We start from the raw sequence: 20,440 nt of genomic DNA, 5'->3' as shown, positions 1-20,440 counted from the left end.
CTTGGCAACAAGTGCCAACCAGGCCCTTCATATTTAAAAATGACCTGAGCAAGTTGCAAGACAGCTGGACTGATCTTCAATCTTCCTCCACCCCCTTACCCCTCCCTCCTTTGGGATGCAACCTTTGTTGCAAAAATCATTAAAGGTGTTAAAACATACTTTTTAATTCTGTGAAAGACACATGAGAGGAATGAGAAAAGGAGACACATTCTGATTTTATTTCTGGATGTCTGTAAGGGGTACAGGCTTAGCACCTCAAGCTCCAGAGAAAAGAAAAGAAGCACTTCACGAAGACCACACTGCAGGTACATACCATTGATTTTAGAGCAAAAAAAAAAAAAAAAAAAAAGGACATCACCAAACTAAATGCATTACAGAAAACAATGCTGGCCTATTAAGGAGTGACAAATTAAGACAACAGAAAGGGCAGCTCAAGTACTACTTGCTGGGAGAGGTCCAAGTCCCGGAGGAAAAGGCCAAGGTCTCAGCAAGGACATGTCTTCTCAGCCCTTCCAGATCACCCCACGCTCTTTGTGCCATTTTCCATTACTCACTGCACAGATTGTTACTCTGGGTTTTAATCCGCAGCTCAGCTCCAAGAATGCTAATTTGCCCCCAGCAGGACAGGGAGCAACAGAGCAGAGGGAGAGGAGCTTTAAGCACACGCACAAAGGAAAAGACGCCGACGCGGAGGACGCGGCGCTACAAAGCCGGCGGCGGACGGGGCCCCGGAGGTGTGGTGCGCCGGTAGAGCCAGCCGGAGACGACGGCGGGGGTTCTGGGGCTAACTTCCCCCTGCGGGTCCTGCCCATATGATGGCAGAGAGGAACAGGTTGCAGCAACTGGAGGGAAGAGGCTCCAGATGGCACCAGGCGGCTTTTCGGCAAGGGCAGTGCGGACGATCAGTGGAAGACACCCACAATGAAATTCAATTAGTTTGTCAGGAATCAGCCAAGCTTCTCCAAGCACAAGGCCGGACTGGACCACACTCACCCTGGAAGAGAATACCAGGACTTGCACAGCACTGAAGGGCTTAACTTTCCAAAGTTGCAAGGGGTTTACTGAAGAGTGAGCACAGTACCTGTATAACGAAAGGCTACAAAGCTCTGTCAGTCAGCCCTCTAGAGGTGAAACTGAAAGGAATGGGGCTGCATGAATGCAGGGAGGACAGTAAGGGCCCGGTATTCATGTTGTAGGATTTCACAGCTCCCCATCAGCTGCAGTTGAAGAGCTCACATCAAGTATGTACCAGTCCTCCACGCAGGAGTGTGGTGTATTATACACAGAACAGAACTGGACATCTGCAGTGAAGGTAAACAGAGGATCCTCTAGGTCTCTATTTAACAAACAGACTTTATTATAGCTTCCTGCCTGAATAAATCCACATTCGCACCATGTGGAGGGCTGTGCTGAGGTCCTCAGGCCTTTTCTCCTTCTTTGGTAAAAGCAAGAATGAAACACAAACAGACAGGGGAAAAAGCTCCATGGGAATAAAACCAAGTGCAAACAGACACAACAATCTATGGACAGGAAAAAACACATTCATCCCAGTTATCCAATCTTAACATCGAATTCAAGGTTTTATCCTCAAGAAATGTGATGAATTGAATAGGCGATAACCCTAATCTGCCGTTATGATATCTATCACACATGCACGACAATCAGTTCTCGATACACAAACGTGCTCAGCAGAATGAAAGTGCTGCCACAATTAAAGACTGGAAGCTTTTACATTTACATTCCCAGTGTCCACTGCAGGATTCCTCAGTTACACCAGAAAAGCCACTCAAGACACCAGATTAATTTTATGTCACCACAGATTCTCTCTATAGGGATCCCAGGTCAACAGACTTCTAAGCAAAACGTCTAATTGTCTAAGCAAACGTCCCACAAACCACTGAACGTTTTCAGTAAGTAAACGCTTTCAGTGAGTAAACTGTGGTCAAAACTACATACCGGCGTCCTGTGTTAGGACAGTAAGATTTTGGCTTCGATATGTCACACACCACAAAGAGAACATGAAACAACAAATAATACCTTTTGGCTCTCATGCGGTGTATAAGGCACTACATTGAAATGTCCTTAAAATGGTCTATCCATCTGAGCAGTTAAGGTAAAATAAAAGTTTTGTTAAAGCAACTGCTGTTTACCTTTAATATTTCTCGATACTCTATACTCTGTTGTCCATTCAGACCCTTGGCCAACACGTTTTAAACCTGGTATCACCCAGGGACTCTCCTGAGATAATTCTATACACAACAAGCCCTGGATTGCTAATGAAAATCACAAACCACAAAACTTTCCCCCAGGGAAACGTCCTGACAACATTTTTGACAAACGTCCAAAACCAAATGGCATAACTAATCTATTACTTTTATTTAAAATGCTGAAGAAATGCATTTTATTCCCCTCATCATCAGAAAGCTGCTTATTCCTACAACTGTACCAGTTCTGTTGATCTACTCAAATCTTATCGTACAAATTCTGGGTTTTATCTTGTAAAAGACTATCAAGAGCAACTTCACTACAGACAGAAAGCTGTATCAACATTTGCTTTCTGTAAAAGAGGAGGAGAGAAACTAAACCTCTTGTCATTTCCACATTCATTCACAATTTACACAGATAAGCTTGCAACTGTGGCCATGTTGAGATTATCTAGCTTTCTTAGAGGAGCTCTTTCCATCAACAGGGGCCTCGACCTCCAACATAATTGGGTACCCCAACCCAGGAATTCTTGACCGCCCGCAAGATCAGGAGAGCTGTGGATCTTGGTGTTTGTCTGAGGCTACAGGCGAGGTTAAGAGGTTATTTTCAACCTGAAATGTGTTTTCACCTTCTGTGATCCACATATGGCAGGTTGTCCTCAAAAGGACCTCAAAAAAACCACCCATGTGAAAAGTGACACAAAGGCCCAGCACAGCTGGGACACTCCCCCACTACTCACCACGTTCCAGGATGATGAGCTGGGCGCTGGCTTGCACATTTCCTGCGTCGTTTTCAGCTAAGCACTGGTAAAACCCTTCATCAGACTTCACCAGCCCCAGAACCTGCAGGTTGTGCTCCTTCTGTTGGTAAACGCAGGAGGACATTCATACTCCTGAACACCAAAACGCAACATAGCCCATGCTACAAAACCAAGCACTCAATAAACACGATTAAGCAATGACTTCAAATATCAGTGCAGTTTAACGCATACACAACCATACACATCTATTTCATAAGCAACACAACACTACAAAGAAATCTGTATTATAGGCAATTTTAGTGTTTTGTACTTTTTATAGATCAGCGACTCACTACTGATAACCAGGCTAATAATGAAGTGGAACTCTTCAGCTTTAAATTGTATCTATAACCGCTTTCCTCTCCTTCTACCGCAAAATGCTCCAGTGTGCTTTTCAGCCAAGCAGTAGAGGGTTAAGATTTGAAGGGAGAAATATGTCTGCGACTGGATTAATTATTTCCTTGGAATATTGTAAGAACTGGTCTGGCAGAGGACAGAGGCAGGCAAAACAGGGCAATTAGTCCAGCTGACCCTCAGAAGGACTAGTGTCGCCTCGGACGCAAGTCCTCAACATCATGTCACTCTAAAACGTTCCGTTTCCTCTGCAGGAGACACAACGTTTGCTTTGAAGCCAAAAACAGGCACTACAAAGAGGCAGGGAGCGAACTAGACTTACGATGATTTTGAAATAGTCGCTGGGAATGACGGCGTCTCCATTTTTGACCCACTTGACTGTCGGGGGGGGTGTGCCCATCACCTCACACTCGAAGACTATGTCCATGGACTCGTATGCATAGATGTTCGCTGGCTTCTTCAGGAACTGTGGGGGAGCTGAAAGAGAGGGCAACAGCCTGGATGAGATGTGCTCTTAAACCAGTGTTGACAGCTCTGGAACAGATCTTTCTAGGATTGTTAATTTATTCAAAGCAAGTACTTCTGAATTACAGAAAATCATTTAGTGTAATTGTATCTCTCATTATAAAGATCTCCTGTAATTACTTTAAAAGCCTTTGACCTTATGAAAACCAGGTGTCAATCCTGCTGTTCCTATATCCCTGAAATGAATAATTAGCATCCTATTTGTCTAGTAAAAAATATACATACAGAGATCAAATCAGAATTTTTTTATAAGAAATTGAATTGTGCTTTATCGGTACAGTACCTCCATTTATTGGTAAGTTGTGCAAAAATATTTGGACACCACATATTGATGCGTAGCATGACCATTTAGCAGCCCAACCCCCTGAACCACAGCATTCACAATCATGCAAACTCTCTTCAGCACCTCACTGGTTCATTTGAAGTATAAAGCTTTTGCCATACAAAACCTGAAACATGTGCTGAAATTGCAACAGTATGAAATGCGTTGCTTTCAGGAAATTGCCGTTTCTTAATGTGTGGCTGTTTGGCTAAAAAATGTTTTTTCCGGCAATTATGAGGTAAAAAAAAAGTTTGTATTCTTTAATGATCGTTACACCCAAATGCAAATTTCCATTGTGACCTCTATTGGCCTTTGCATACAAAGCATTTGAGTAGATTTCGATGTGGAGTGAATAAAATGATTTAGCAGAGAAAAGTGTCAAGCTTAATTTTCTAAATTGCCACTAATAAACCAATAACATTTCCATGCAGCTATAGTGTGCATTAAAGCTCAGCAAGCCTTGTCTTGCTTGACTCCTTACAGACGGACTATCAAGCTTACAAAGCTCCACACAGTATTCAGAGACTTGTAGAAAAGCACTATAATCCCTGCCTACCCACAGCTGTCTTGTTTGTATGCTACTAACTACTACTGCTAAAGAACAAAGCTTTACTAGAGAAAACAGTTAATGGAGCTCTCTGCTGAAGGAGTGAGGGATTGCTATGGGATTGTGTACAAGGACACTCATCCTAACCTGAAAACTCTCCACTGTAAGCCATTCACTTGGAAGTCTTCCCTTCATTTCCAAACACCTGGTTTAATAACATAACATGCATTTTCATACCTGTCTGATGCAGTACCTAAGAAATTCCCAATGCAATGAAGGTGCTTCTGTGGTAGCTAGCTGTATGGAAGACCCCATTCTTATAGCAAGACCTCCCACAACACCTTCCTCAGTGCATCTGTATTCTTAGAAGCTTTATTCGTTTTATTTACCTTCACTACTCTACCAGGGCCATTTGTGTTTTTACTTTGATGATTCGTATAGGGTAAAAAGTATACCGGGTGATGTCCTAGGAAGACCTTAGGAGCAAAGCAGAAGGTTTCACATGGGAATTTCATTTTTGGATTAAGAATTTTCATTGTACAGTTTTTAAGGAATGAATTAAGTTTGGAAATTGAGGTATGGGTTTATTAAGTCATAATCATCTCTACCAAGAGAAAGATAGTGACAGTCAAAGGCTCGATTTTTGTGGAAGGTTATTTCAAAACCAGTAGCATGTAGAAAACCCCTGAATCTCCGTTTATTCAGGCAGTTTTGCTTCTACAATCCTTACTGCATCCTGACTAATACATTGCTTACCCATAATCTACACTTATAAACCATTCATTCACAAAAGAACACACCTCTTGTAGCTTTGCCAAGAGGACAGAAAGGGCCCTGATGAAGACACAGAAGAGCACTAGCTGTTGAGTTCCTGTGGCGGCTTGTTATCTGCTGCCTGTGAATAATCCCACTTCCCTCAGTCAGTGTGCTGACATGCATCATTTACCCTCAATGGGCTTCAAACATTTGGAACCTATTTGACTAAACAAGTAAGCACAAAAAAGCTAAACAGGAAGACAAACTCTTGGTATGGATTGGCTTGAATCTGCAGCACTGCAGTCAGCAACACTGAAGCACAGCAGCAGGGGGTCACTGAGACAGAGAGTTGGGCCAGGAAGTCAGGTGATGAAGGAGGCATCCATTAACAGACACAGAAAACTCACAAATGTGGAAGAAAAGCACAAACTTTTTTTGTAACATGTGGGATCAGGCTTCATCTTCACTCAGTTTACAGAATTCAATTGAGGTAAATTCTCAGGAGCAGGAACGTACAACATTACTGTGTCATACCTGGAATTCATTACTATACCAATAATGTTTTAGAAACCCGTTACATTCTATAATTAAGGTCTTTGTCAGCATTACCTCAAGGAGCAAGGAGTTTGGTTAATCTAAAAATGTAATCTACATAATTTATGTGAGATAAAATGCAACAACTACTGTGTGAACAGCTGTGATACATCAATATATCGCTTGATGAGAATCACAAATCATTATATTAGCAACCAAATGAATAAAATGGGTTAAATTAACTTCCATCTTTTACCATTTCCGTTTTTGAAAAACAAACTGTAAGGTCACACAACTAACACAACTTTCCTTTGCAGTTTTTACAGAAAAATGTTCAATAAAGAGGAATGCTGAATGTTGTGCTCATGGATGTCACACTCAATCCGCCTCATTCCAGTTCCAAGACAAAGAGGGAAGGAAATGTCAGAGCTGTCTTGGTCAACATGCTGTGCAGGAACAATTGAATCCTCAACATGTAGAAACAAGCAGGCGCAAAAGAAACAAACACACACTATGGGAGCTTTGATTCCAGGCCCAGCTGTCTCTGAATTAAACCAATAACGCTCAACAAAATGTGAAACAAGAGCCTAGCTTCGCCGTTGCTCACCCCCAAGGAGGCCAGAGCCTAGTTTTAGCTAATTACAGCTCTGTTATTTTTATGATAACGGCTTGCTTTCAATGGCTTTTCTTCCCAATCCCAATAAAAACAACCCAAATAATAAGCCATTCACATAGGACGTGAAACATTTTTCCATTCTGACTGCCAGCAACCAGTGTGAATTCCACACCAATTACCTCAGCTCGTCGGCTCCCTGGAAGCTTTACGACCCCTCCACCTCCCCTGAGCCCAGAGACAGGCCAAGGCCTTCTCCCAGTTGTCAAGAAGGTCCAGGCGCCTGCTCCAGCTCTTCTGGAACATTCTAGCCTCTAAAGAGAACGCCACAGGCCTCCAGGTCCAGCGCAGACATCTTGGCTTTTAAGTGCCGCGACACAGAATGGAAGGCTGTTGTTTAAAATGTTATGTGAGGATTTTCTAACTAAGAAGAGAATAAAGCTTGACATTTGTGGCAGCATTTCCCCAACTGCAGTATCAGATGCCCTTTAATCCACTCGCCAAATTAACTTGAACTAAAGGCGCTTCTTATTCAAGCAAATGTAGCAAAGTGGCATGAGACTATGCGTCAAACGTTAAGTAGAAGCATACCGTGAAGCTGCAGAACAGTATTTTAATAAACCGAGTTATGTTTTAGGGACATGCCAACATTCTCAGTGGCCTCAGTGAAATGAGTGTCTTTTATTAGCACAGCAGTTTGTTTAGGGAATTAAAACAACAAACAAATTGCATTAGGACCACATGATTTAAAACCTTAATTTCACATTATGAAGTTTCACACTTATAAGGAACTGAGAGGCCATATAACGACACAACCGGTAGGAATAAAAGAGGGAAGAGCTGTACAAAGGAAACGCTGGAAATGAAGGAAGAGGTGTTTCTTTTTCGGTGGTGATGTTGTATGACTTAAGGTGAAGCTAGGGTGGTACCATCATTTAAGAGGCCAATTCTCCCATTTGCTCAGCACGTCTTCTCCATGTCTGACAGGTATTTGTCCATGCACTGCAAGACTATCACAACACAGTTCCCAGCCCAGGAAGATCAGAATGATCATGTCTGTTTAAAGTTTAATGTGGCCAATCCTATGTCGCTCACTGTATGCAGCACACTGTCAAGGGCATGTTGTTGGATTCAGATTACCAGGTTGACTGGGCGCATTATACCCTGCTTATCAAAGGTCTGTTGTCAGTGTGCCAGTGGTTTAGGTAACGGCATAAGCAGTAGATACTGTATAATAAATGCACCTTATTAAAATAATAATAACAGCATCTTATTTATGCTATTATTTATACCAGTTTTCAACAAACTCAGAGCAGAAAGTCTTGCACAATAGCACACACAACACAATCAATAGCGTTAACACCTCTAGTGGGCCCAGAGCTACAAACAATTTTCCTGATATGAATTTCATAAATTTGTTGTACTTATAAGTGATTTGTATTCTCAGTATATAACACATACACAGCCATAGAACATCATCATAACTGTTTCAGTGTCTTTCTAAATTTGGGGGACTTAGTCCAGCAGAAACACTTTGATGAGCGTAATGTAGGAAATAAGAATGTTATCTTTTTACCAACAGGGTTCATCATGTACTTAAATGGATTCACATCTTAACAATAATTAAGTATTTTAAAAGGGAACATAGCTAACCAAAATTATTGATCAAATTACTGCATTCTGCTTTTTTTTTTTATAAAGAAATGTAAGGTATTAGAACAGAACAAGCAGGTCTAATAACCCAACTAGGAAACAAAGTAGAATTGTCTATACTCTAAATTAAAATGCATCGTAATTTTATTGAATTTTACAAGGGCTTTTCAGTTAAGGTCTGAAGGAGAACATTCAGTGGAAAAACATGTCCTGTTGGTGTGTTGGCAACATAACGAGACCCTCTATTGTACTGTAATTTACTGAGACTCTTATAGGCTGTAACTGTGTGTTTAGCAAACGAAAGCATCTAATCTTCCATTGCAAATCGTATTGCACTTGATAATGGGATAATTCCCCCCTTATTTTTCCTTCCAGTAATTAGTTCAACACCCAAGACCGAACGGAATTAAGGCAGCCTTTCTGGCTTGGATGTTGTGCACAGGAGAGAAGTGTTGTTTTTGGATACTTGTGTAGGCGGAGTTGGTGGGTATATTATTACCAATCAGATTTTTAAAAAGGCATTGCTATATTTAAACAGAACTTTCTGCAACATTGGGGATGGACTTTTGGTACAAGAGTTGAAGGCACAAGGTGCATGACCTCAAACTGAAAGCGTAATGTTTCAAATTGACAGCATCCCTGCAAAATGAAAGAATCAAGAACAAGACAAAGCCAGGGTTAAATATGTCGAGCTCTCGTGCAGGAGCAGGGGCCTATGAATATTCTGTCTAAGCTGGTCATTCCAATTTGGTTTTTGACAAATGGCTTTAGTTATATTTCCATTGTTAGTTAAATGGAATGAAGGCTTCAAGCTGAAGTTTTAGTTTACAGTATTCCCCAGTGCCCTCTTTGAATCCTCTGAGCATCAATTTGTTACCTGCCTCTGCATCTTAATTCAGGGCTCCACACAACTTATTGTAAATATATATGTTTGAATATAAACCACTGGGGACAAAAAAATCGCCACCATTCATTACTTGCTCATTGCTTTGGGAACACCTCTGTACATGCAGCCATGCAAGGTAAATTCCTTCTTCCTCCCACAAGACAAAGCAATAAAAAAAAATTGTTTTAGAACAGACATAATAAAAAGCACTAAATGTCTGCTGCAGCTTGATATGGAGTGAACTGATCCCAGGTGTGATGAGTAACAAAGTTAAGGTGTGAAGACATGAGTGTGCAGTGACCTCTGCCACAGCCCCCACCTGTCTGCTAAGGTGTAATTATAATAATGATTAATTAATAATTGCTTACACTTATATAGCGCTTTTCTGGACAATCCACCTGGCTGCTGGCCATAGGAGGACATTGCACTAACTTCCAGCACCTATATCACCCTGCAACTCACAACTGGCAGCCCACTGAAGCTCAGCAGGTGTGAGCCTGGCCAGTACCTGGATGGGAAAAACGAAGGTTGCTTCTGGAAGAGGTGTTAGTGGGGCCAGCAGGGGGCGGTCACCCTGCAGTCTATGTGGGTCCTAATGCCCCAGTATAGTTACGGGGACACTGTACTGGAAAAAGGCGCCGTCCTTTGGATGAGATGTAAAACCAAGGTCCTGACTCTCTGTGGTCATTAAAAATCCCAGGGCATTTCTTGAAATGAGTAGGGATGTAACCCCGGTGTCCTGGCCAAATTTCCCATTGGCCTTTACCAGTCATGGCCTCCTAATAATTCCCATCTCTGAGCTGGCTTCATCACTCTGTTCTCCTCCCCACTAAGAGCTGGTGTGTGGTGAGTGTTCTGGTGCACTATGGCTGCCGTCGCATCATCCAGGTGGGGCTGCACACTGGTGGTGGAGGGGATCCCCATTACCTGAAAAGAGCTTTGAGTGTTGTGTCCAGAAAAGCACTAAGTGTAAGGAATTTATTAACTGAAGAACCAATGTAATTATTAATAACTGAAGGACCAATATAATTATTAATTTGGTTGATACCTTTTATCTAAAATCTTTATTAGCATTCATTTATGAATCTGGGTATTGTACCGGGGTAATAGTAGTGAAATACCTTGCTTGGGCATAACGGATGTACCCGGATTCAAACACACAATCAAACACAATCGGCCTAACCGCTACTCCACAGTGCTGCCCTGCCTGTGTTATCTGCACTTTCCACTTATACACTTTCTTACGGGTTGCAAACCCAGCTGCAGGTATCCTGTCACAGTTTCAGCTTGCTCTGTCATTTTCTTCACTAATTAGGTATTGCAGCAAACCGCACCCTCCAAAGGGATTCTCAAAAGACTGCTGAAAATCTCAATGTGAAATATCATTGAATATTAGATTCCTCGTGTTTTGTATTTTGTGCCCCTTTTGACGATGTGAAGCACAATTTTGACTTCTAAATATGCTAAATAATCTCCAGATATCTCCCATATTGCATCTTGTTAATGACCTATACTCTTGTTCATAGCAACAAGAAGAAAAAAAGAAATACTATGCCTAGACACTGTGGTTTGGGACTGGACTTAATTTTTTTTCCCCACATCAGTCTCCGCATGTGTAGAAAACAAATTACTTTTTTTTTTTAATTCCAAGTCTGCAGAAAATACCACAACATTCTAAAAAAAGGCAATTTATAGCCCCATAACCCACAGGCTATTTCTGCGTTATGGTGGGCAATGAAGACTTGCGGTTGTGCTCGTTTTCCTGTCCTCCTATTCTTCTCTAAAAGCGCCTAAAGCAAGAAATCGACACGTGCATGGTGCTAATGTATTAATGAAATGAAGGCGAGCTCTGCGACATATTGATCACCTTTCCACCATCAGAGGGCCCATTATGAGCCAGTTAGCTGCTCCACAGAAGCACCTTTTCCAACAAGCAGCTCCAATACAGGCCGGGCTTTTTTCTGGTTTTCCCCAAAAGAGCCATCCATACTGCATGTCTCAAGTGATTGTCCCCCAGGGCCCATACGACAGGATCAGAACAAAAGAGAAATGACTTCCAGATCTTGCCTTCTTCCCCTAATCTCTATGCTAACCATCCTGAGCTGCGGCTAAATGTGTATTTAGTGAATGGTGTTATGTAGAGCACAAGTCTGCAGATTACAGCTGCTGCATGCAATTTGTGACTGGTGGATCACTGCGGTGTGCTTTTCTGTGATACCCTGTTGCCTTAACTGAACTACCAGGCCTTGCTGACAAAGTGAACTCCCTGAAATACCCAGGAAGCAGCAACCTAAGGAAGACTCTTGAGTCAACATCCTACCTCCTAGCAACTAAAACAGGCAAGATGGACCCTGAGTGCCTTACTCTCATCTATAACTGTTCTTATGCGTTTAGTAAGGCGTCTCAAGACGACACCACACCAGTCTGCCCCTAGAGAGCTTTTCCTTAGGAAGAGAAGGTATTTCTATCAAACTTGTCTTTCAAATATGCAGTTAGCTTTCAGGCAAGAAAACAGAAGAGAATGATTTAAGGTCTCCCAATAGTTAAATATCCTTGAAATGGTTGCGGCGCACAATCCAAGTTCACTCCACAGTCACATACAGGAGAAAAGTTCATGCCCAATTTCTAAATTTAGGGACTCTAAATAAAGCGAACGGAAATCTCAGTTTCCATAATGTCATTGTGGGCCCGTGACACTTCCGATCACACCTACTGTGGGAAAGGCAGGAAAGCCACCAGCTCGCACGAAAACACCTTGTGCGTCACTGTGGTTCTCAGAACTGTCCCCAAGCCCTGAGAGGGAGGCTCCCTTACTCTTTTAACTATTGTCAGTTTTATCCTGATAATTACACATGCAAAAAGAAAATCACTGGCTCCCATCTAAGTCTGAAAAATCTGCCCCCCCTCCTAGTGAATGAAAGTGCAAAACAGCTGAAAACACAAGGAGGCTCATCAAAATTTAATATTCTTCAGCAGAGCCAGGCAATGAAATTTTTATTGGATCCCAGGTCCTAGTTCTAAATGAGGAACACATGGAAGAAACAGACACAGCTCAGGAAAAAGGCCCTCCCCCCTCCACCCTGCCACATTCAACCTTAAGGCTCCAATTAGAAAAAAGAACTGCCCCACTGCAGTGCAGTGCTTGTAGAGCCCCCTAATTAAAACCTGCTGCCTCCTCCACTCTGATTTACTGTCTTGCCATCTCCTGTAAAGGTCGAAACAGTGCAGTGCAGTCAGGGCGACCTACTGTATCTGTCTTGATCAAGGAATACTTTTCCGTCTGAAGTGTTCTCGAGAAATAAGTAAACAAATGCATAAGTCAATGAATTAAGACCAGTTGGTTGCAGCTGTCTAAGAAACACAATACAGAATGTCGCTCAGAAACACTGAGTAGAAAGATACACGCACACTAGACGCAATAAAACACCTCTGACAGGGTTTTTTCAGTCCAATTAAGACTCTGCTACAAAATGAAGGACAGTCCATGCGAATGATCTAGACTTTTTTCACACTCAAAAAAGCCTAGCCTCCCAATGAATTTTGTCTCAGAACTGTTTGGAAAAAAAACACCAAAGATGACACTAAAGGCTATGTCACCATCTGAAAAGAATCAATTTTGAACTTAAACGCGAAACACAATTTCCAAAAAGCACTCTTGGCGATAATCTGATTTTTACAACCAAGTGGTGCTGCAAAACGTGACTTTGGTTTTGTAAGAAATGCTTTGATTTCAGTCTTCTGCAGTTTTGCCTAAACAAAAAGGCACAACAAAGTCCTGCTCAACAACAGGTGGCCCTGCTTTCCTTCTTCACTGCTTACAAAAGGAAACGCAGCAGATGGGGAAAAGATGTAGTGCATTACAGTCTCTGAGCCACAAGCTCCGAAAACATGGGGCGATTAGTTTTAAGAGCCAATTCTCAAGACAGGCAAAACAATACCGTTGTTTAAGAGATTAAAGTGTCTGTGGCAGCTACAGAATTAAATAAAGAAATGACTGTGTGCGGGGAGGATGATATGTCATTTTTCTTAATGGCAATGCATTTGTTTATGATAATACTTTTCCCCAAAAGGCTGGTTAGCTCCTCTATGTCTGAGGCACACACAGCCCACGGTTTTCGCAGATCGAGATCAAACATCAAATGGCTGCCAGGCTCTTTGTGCAAGCCAGAGTTTGGGGGGGGGAGGAGGCATGAAGAGAAACCAAGGAGGAGGAGGGAGGAGGATACTGCAGAGTCTCGACACTCCATGTAAAACGAGCCGAACTTTTTCCTCCCTGCTCCGGTGGCTCAGAACCGATCTGTAATTCAATGACAGGGGGTCAGAATCACACCACCTGGGCGGCCAGATTCAGTGACCCCGACTGCTTGCTATATGCACTGGGAATGCTAATCAGGCAACTGTGCTTCGGCGCTGGTGTAATTAATCAAACATCCAGGCAATGACCAGGGAGGTGTGAGCGTGTGTTTCGGGGGGGGGGGGGCATTGATAGACGACTGAGTGGCCAAAAAGGAACCTGATGCAGTCCTTTCCCTCATTTCAAGATGTCATGGATCTGTGATGGAGGCTTACTGAAGCTGAACAGGCCCACTCATTCAAGAGACAAGCGACCCAACCAGGCTGCTCCTCATTAGAGATCTGTCTTCCCTGTGTAAACAAAAGAAATGAAAACTGATCACCTGATCACTGAACATCTCAAAAGACAGCAAAAGAATATCCCCGTACGACCTTCAGCCTGCATTTACACCTCCCATGTACCTCCACACATGTACGCCCAACGGAGGAACAGGGCTCCACTGGTTTACCCTGTAGTGTGCGTTACAATTTCAGAGTGGAAAGGAAAGTCAATGAACAAATCCAGTCAGTAACCTGCGGGAGGAGACTTTGCTCCCAACATAGACAGCATTCATGTCCACAGGAGCTTTACAAGAAGCCAAAGTCATTCCCATTGACCAAAGCCATGGTGGTATAACCCTTCTAGAGGAATGTACCAGGAGACCCAGTCTTGTAAAATCAAGGCAGCAGGGAGAGGGAGAAAGGCACAGGAGGCCTGTGAGGATGGAGGCATGTATCCTGGTGTGGAACAAGCTCGTTTACTGAATCATGTTTGTTACCATCCCTGTGACATCTTCACCACTCGAGGGGCACGGTTTCCATGGAGATTAATTAGATCTCATTTGTATTAAGTCATTAGAGCAAAGGAGACAGCTGCTGCTGCTGGCTGCAACAAGCAGCACTATCTCTTTGATTATGCCTCTTTCCCCTTCTCTGTGCAACACTAGGGCAAGACACGGAGCCTCGTCAGACTCTCTGCAATTTCCATGGTTAACTTGCTCTAGCTGTAAGGCTCTGATCTTGGTAATTGGATGGAGATGCAATCAAACATCCTAGCAGGGTAGACAATGCCGCCATTTGTTTTGATTGAAGATGTTGGAGGGGACTGTTCCTCACAGAGGTGCCGAAAGTCACTCTGGAAGGACAGGAGGTGCCGGAATGAGGTATCCGCTGGAACAGCAGTGGCTGGAGTGTGCTCCCTCTCATCCCACTCACTCAAGGAGGTGGCGGGCAGCCTACAGTCCGTTCGATTTATAAAGGCAAGGCACTCGGGGAGAGCACTTCAAACCCATTTCATTACAACAGTCTAACCGCTGCTCACCGTCTTCCTCATGGAGACAATAATGCATCTACATTTAAATACCTCAATTCGGCTTGCACGCAACAGTGCTGAAATACTTGACAAACAGCGAGATGTATTTTTCTTTTGCAGATGCCAGATGTCTCACAATAGCTCCAGTACATTAAAATGTGTGCACATAGATGGAGAAACAGGACACCACATGACACCACTACTTATGTCAGCAGTACAGTTGACAATGGGGAACAGAATTCAGTGTAGTTTAAGTTAAGAAATAACTGCTGCTTCATTTTCAACATTCTTATGTATGAACGGGGCAATAGCTGCAGTTTGGTAGAACAAGGCTGTTTGTAAATTTGAAATCACGTTATTAAATGAGAATGTTGTTTCCGGTTTGAAACTTTTATTATAAACTCAAGCTGGGAGGAGGGTCTTTCTCCACATAGATTTACCACAGAAGTGCTATGTTTTCCCCAAGACCTTACCAATTTATAAACAAGAATGGAAATAACAGAAAAGGATGAAGTGTTACCTTTCAACACTGGTAAATATTCTTCTGGGAAAACTTACTGCAATGTTGCGAATCATCCATTGCTATCGTGTGAAAGGATCGAAAACAAACAGGAGTAGAGTATAACGCGCAAATCAAGAGATTCACCTGCACGCACGTGCAGAGTGAATAAAGACTGGAAAGTAGTGGCAAAGAAAATGAGAAAATAGGGCTTTCAAAATATCCACAGAAACACCAGTGAGGAGAAACTCAACAAAACCAAGTGTAAGGCCACCTGAATGACTTAGATCATCAGAAAAATATAGCCACCATGTTACGCAATGCATTTGTGTCAAAATAATCTACAGGTTGAGTTCTGTATTGCAACAGGGCATACAGAAATAATCTTTTTTGGCTGAGGATATTTATTTTGGAAAATAAGCAGAAATATGCAGTTTCATCACCACAAGAAAGAACAGAGCAATGACAGAGGTGGTTATTTTATTCTGATACAGCAAAATCCCAATGAGCCAGCAATAACAATCGAACTTGTATTTACTTACAGCTCGAGCTGTTTCTCTACGAATGCTAGTCAAAAGAAGCGTTTTTTAGACTTCAAGCCTCAGAAAAGACCAAATTAAAAAATGTTGGCCAGCCATGCATGAATAGATACCGTTGGCAGTCTCTTGTAATTATCCTTTCTATCTGGTTTGGCATGTTCAGGTTCTGACTAGATGTATCCACCTTTGCTGCCTGTTTATAATGAGAACTCTTGGGACAGGCAGATTTATATGTACAAGGCCACAAAGGTCTGCTTAAACAGAAATAACCTCTTCAGATTTTTCTGGCTTCGACACAGATAACACAGGAAACCAAAAGGAGACTGTACAGTTCAGCTCTGTTCCTTAGAAGCAAATCCAGTGTTTTCAGTCACTAACTAAAGGCTCGGCTCAAGAACTGCCCTCACACTGACAGTCTGTACATTAATATTCGAGTGTTATATTGAGCCAATGAAACAGGCTTCTAAAAAGTCAACACAAACTACAAGACGTTATCCTGACCATTAGATTATCCCTGACCCCTGAACTCCAGGAATGCAGAACCTTGCTGCTTTTCACATTAGCATGTTACCATATCAGTATATTTTCAAACAAATTTGTGGTTTATTCACTTAAAAATCAATTTTATTTCAAAGTTGCACACAGTTGCATGTTAGTCTTACAGAATTAACAAAGTTCCTCATTGCCTCTCTAAGTATGTCTTGCAAAGTACATTATTTTGCAAGTGACTTGATAGATAAGTATCATATGGTCTTCCTCACACAGCTGACAAAATAAACGCAATTGTGTCCCTTTGCATGTTGATATAAAAGAAAGACACCCTAACTAATAAACACCCCATGTTCTCTTACTTCTGCGGGGTGAATATGTAAATACTGTAGGTTAACTGATCACAAAAAAATGCTCCTAAATCAAACTGGGTTAAGAACAGAAAAATCAGTTTTATCAACAGGTGATGGATTGTACGCAGAAAGTACACTTGCTCAGCCAAAACAGAGGGTCTCAGCAATCCAACAAAACGTGAGGTTTTAGAGTGAACCTGGCTTTCTTCCTCAGTGACTGGCACACCATCCTCAGGCAGAAACTTCCACAGAAGAAACAGAGGGTCCATAAGGTCTTAACTGCATGTTAAAGCTCCTCATTGGCAAGCCTGTTACAGTCTGTGCCCACCCACGATCTCTCCTACGGGCTCTCCAAGGGGCCAGGTGGATGCACAGCCGCCTCTGTCAAATCAGGAAAGATGCAGAAGACCTCCATCTACCCCCACTTGCCCACACCTGGCTCCAACCACTGCAGAGCTATCTGCTAGGGAGGTCAGGACGGAAATAATTAAGCTGCTAGGAGTGAGCAAGGTCACTCCAACATCTATCAAGAGAGACAATGATCAAGAAAGATAAAGTGTGCTTTCGACAGGGTGACTCATACATCCCTTGAGGGCCTCCGTGTCAGCCAGTGTTCCCCTGCAGCGCCTCTTCAGGACACCCTGAATGGACAGGGAGTGGTCCAGGGTGTCTGACCAGACTCCCAGGTTCAGCCAGACACAAGTCAACTAGAAGCAAAGCGAAGCTGTGTGGTGCCACAATCTCCCCTTCTCTGAGCAAACAAGTTCTGATCATTTTAATTCTGCCAAACATTTCTATCAAGCATAGTCATTGCTGAAGATCTACTAGTACACTTAGCATCAAGACAAACATTGTAAAGTAATAAGAAGTGACAATGTACTGATATCACAATTACTGCTATCTTATAAAATAAGTAACTCATTTTGCTCTTTAACAGGTAAAATGAATAATTCAGCATGAAACTGCACTTCAGTAACTGATAAAGCCTGTTGTGATTTATGGCACATTGTCATGATGTCCTTTGAAAATGGATTACAGTCTTTAAAGGAATTAAAACCAGCTAGTTTTCTTGTTTCAGTTCCTTTTTTGGAATATATATTGCCACTTAGCTAGGAAACACAATGCATATTTCATATATTCATCCCCAAAAGAACAAATACTGGCACTATTTCAGGCAGTGAAATAGCATTTTGGACATATTTATGTACAGTGATGAAATAAAATTGGGTTAACAGCCAGAAAAAATAAAATAAGCATTAATGCTTTATAAAATACCAGTCAGGGTATTGCTATTTATCCTCTTAATGGACACATCATAAAAATAACTAGATGAGAAGAGTCATCCTCCTGTACAAATGAGTGGTAGGGGGCGTCACTCAATTTTTCCTTTAACCTATAATTCAGTTTTTGGGGTCTTAGCACTTATATGTTCCAGGTCTTTCCTATGGAATAAAATATGTTACAAATATGGGGGCTAAAAGCAAATGGGTGACCTCATTGTACCCATTTACAATCCCCCCCAACAGCCAAGCATTCCACCCCCTCTCTCCAGCCACCTACTGGAAATCATTTGGCATGCACAGCGATCCATTTAACACGGCCGCCAGCCTAAACACTAAAAGAAAAACAAGTGTCATAAAAACATTTATAAAAGTTTTTAAATCCGAAGTCTCCAAAGGGCAGATATAAAGCCCACAGGACCCTCAAACCTTTTGGTTTTCAGTAAGGAGATCCCATATTGTTACACTGCCCACGAAACTGAAACTGCCCAAACTAGGTTAGGTGCCTGTGGCCATGAGGAACTGAGAACTGTGGGGAAAAGAAGTCAAAGCAGAGTTTGGGCCGGACATGACATGAGAAAGCCTAAAAGCCTCAGTGAAGTTTATATACCACAAGGGGAAAAAAACAGATACAAATATGAGCAAGACAGGTTTATAAGAATTTAGCCAAACCTGCAAATCTCCATCATTTCATTGGAATTGAAATGGCAAAATAAAAAGACTAATTAATTATGTAAAAAACATTTAAAAATAAGAATTAAATTAATTCTAAAACTAGAACTAAAATTTCTAGATTCCCAAAAAACACAGAGGGGAATTCAGTGTGGGTGTGTACAGCAGGCGTTTCCTCTAACGGCGTCTACCTTGCATTGTCAACTCAGCCTGGGCCTCAATGGTTTCATTCCCGTTGTCTGCCAAGCAGCTGTATATCCCAGCATCCTCCTCTGTAAGGTTCACAATCTGCAGGCTGCCCCCACCGACAGTCTCGAACTTCCCTTCCCTGGCAGAGAGAAAAGAGAGATGAAGACGGGGTTATCATTCCTACCAGGCACGTTTCGCATGTCTTCCCTGTTCTTACAATACAAAATCACAACTTTTTAATTACACTCCTTACAGGGTGCTGCCTGTACAGTTAAAAATAGAATTTGCACACCTTTTTAAGGATTATAATGGAAGGTTTTTGTATGTTTTCCACAGTAGACAGCTATAACCAACACATGCACAAGGAAACCATCAAGGGTGAAGACTGAATCACAGAGCCCACATCAAATGCTTTTCCTTTTTTTAAGATGCTTAAAGTACAACGTGGATAACACAAGTAGCAACCTCTTTCTGAAAACAAGGCCATGGCTCTGTATGTGCATAATCATGTGTTCAAAATCTGAACAGCACCCAACACAAACTAACCCAGGCCATGAAAGAAGGTTCGACCAGACAACTGAATTGGCTGCAACCCTACAGAAGGAAAGAAAGGAAAAATGAGTAACAGATGAACCAGATAAGGGGGGAAAAGTGAAAAACAAAGTGCTTGCAGAGTAAATCAATGATTTCCTGTGGGTATCCTATTGAGTTACAGGTATATTTAACATAGCCCCCTCCCAGCATATATACACACTCCAGCTCCTCATGTTCCTGAAGGCAGTGACCTTCAAGCACTAACCTTTCCCCTCTGACCTTCTGCACAAGTAATGGAGGAGAGGAACTCTCACGGAGTGTTGATTTAACTCATGGTAGAGCAAAGGTGAAAATCAATAGGGTACACAGATATATATCTGGAGAGCTATTGGTGCTCTCAGAACAAGAGATTGCCCTTGGCTTGAAAACACAGTAGTACAGGGATACTGCTGCAACTGCATAACATAATACACTGGCTATTGATTGGTTTGAACATGAACATTAATACCACAATTTTCTAGCATAGCAGAGCCCCTTGCCAGGCACATGTCTTATTCTGCGCCCTCTGATGCACTGAGCCCCTGCCTGCTTGTCTTTAGATATCATCCTTGAGGTACATTGGTTACACTAGCACCAGTGCCAACTCACCCCCTTCTTTGGGGGAGCCTGGAGGTCATTTTAATCAAACAGCATGTTTCCTCTTTTTCTGGCAGCTACAAAATACTCCCCAAACTAACGGAGATGCTTCAGTGACGTGCTGTCCTGGCATACTAGGCTTTACATCTTCAGAACAAAAGTGTAAACGGACGATTCTCCTTTTCCCTGCTTCAGTGGTGATCTGGTCCCTCATGTTGCTCACAGACAAGCTGGATGAAAGCCCAGGTGCTTGCTAAGAGCTACACGCTGCACTACTGCTTACAGATATATCGAAACTGAAACAGAGCTGCAGAAATCACAGCAGCTAGTTACGAATATTAGGAAAATAATTAATTAAGAGTGCTTTGTCCTACTGGTTTTGGTGTTTCTAAATAAAGATCGCATATCAAG

The 20,440-nt window shown here is 42.2% G+C and overlaps 1 protein-coding gene across 7 annotated transcripts in view; it reads right to left on the bottom strand.

The window, feature by feature from the left end:
• LOC102687746 (neogenin) overlaps positions 1-20,440 on the bottom strand; it is a 198,150-nt gene that overhangs the window by 60,096 nt on the left and 117,614 nt on the right. For all 7 annotated transcript variants that reach the window (XM_015343654.2, XM_015343650.2, XM_015343655.2 and 4 more), the window contains exons 5-7: positions 18,862-18,998; positions 3,681-3,835; positions 2,945-3,065 (exon numbers count right to left, since the gene is read on the bottom strand). In XM_015343654.2, the coding sequence (XP_015199140.2) occupies positions 2,945-3,065; positions 3,681-3,835; positions 18,862-18,998 (413 nt within the window). The remainder of the gene's footprint in view (positions 1-2,944; positions 3,066-3,680; positions 3,836-18,861; positions 18,999-20,440) is intronic.

Source organism: Lepisosteus oculatus, chromosome 5 (genome assembly GCF_040954835.1).
Source record: "Lepisosteus oculatus isolate fLepOcu1 chromosome 5, fLepOcu1.hap2, whole genome shotgun sequence".
Lineage (NCBI taxonomy): Eukaryota > Metazoa > Chordata > Actinopteri > Semionotiformes > Lepisosteidae > Lepisosteus > Lepisosteus oculatus.
The sequence above is the reverse complement of the archived record's forward strand: the minus strand, read 5'-3'. Positions and strand labels throughout refer to the sequence as shown.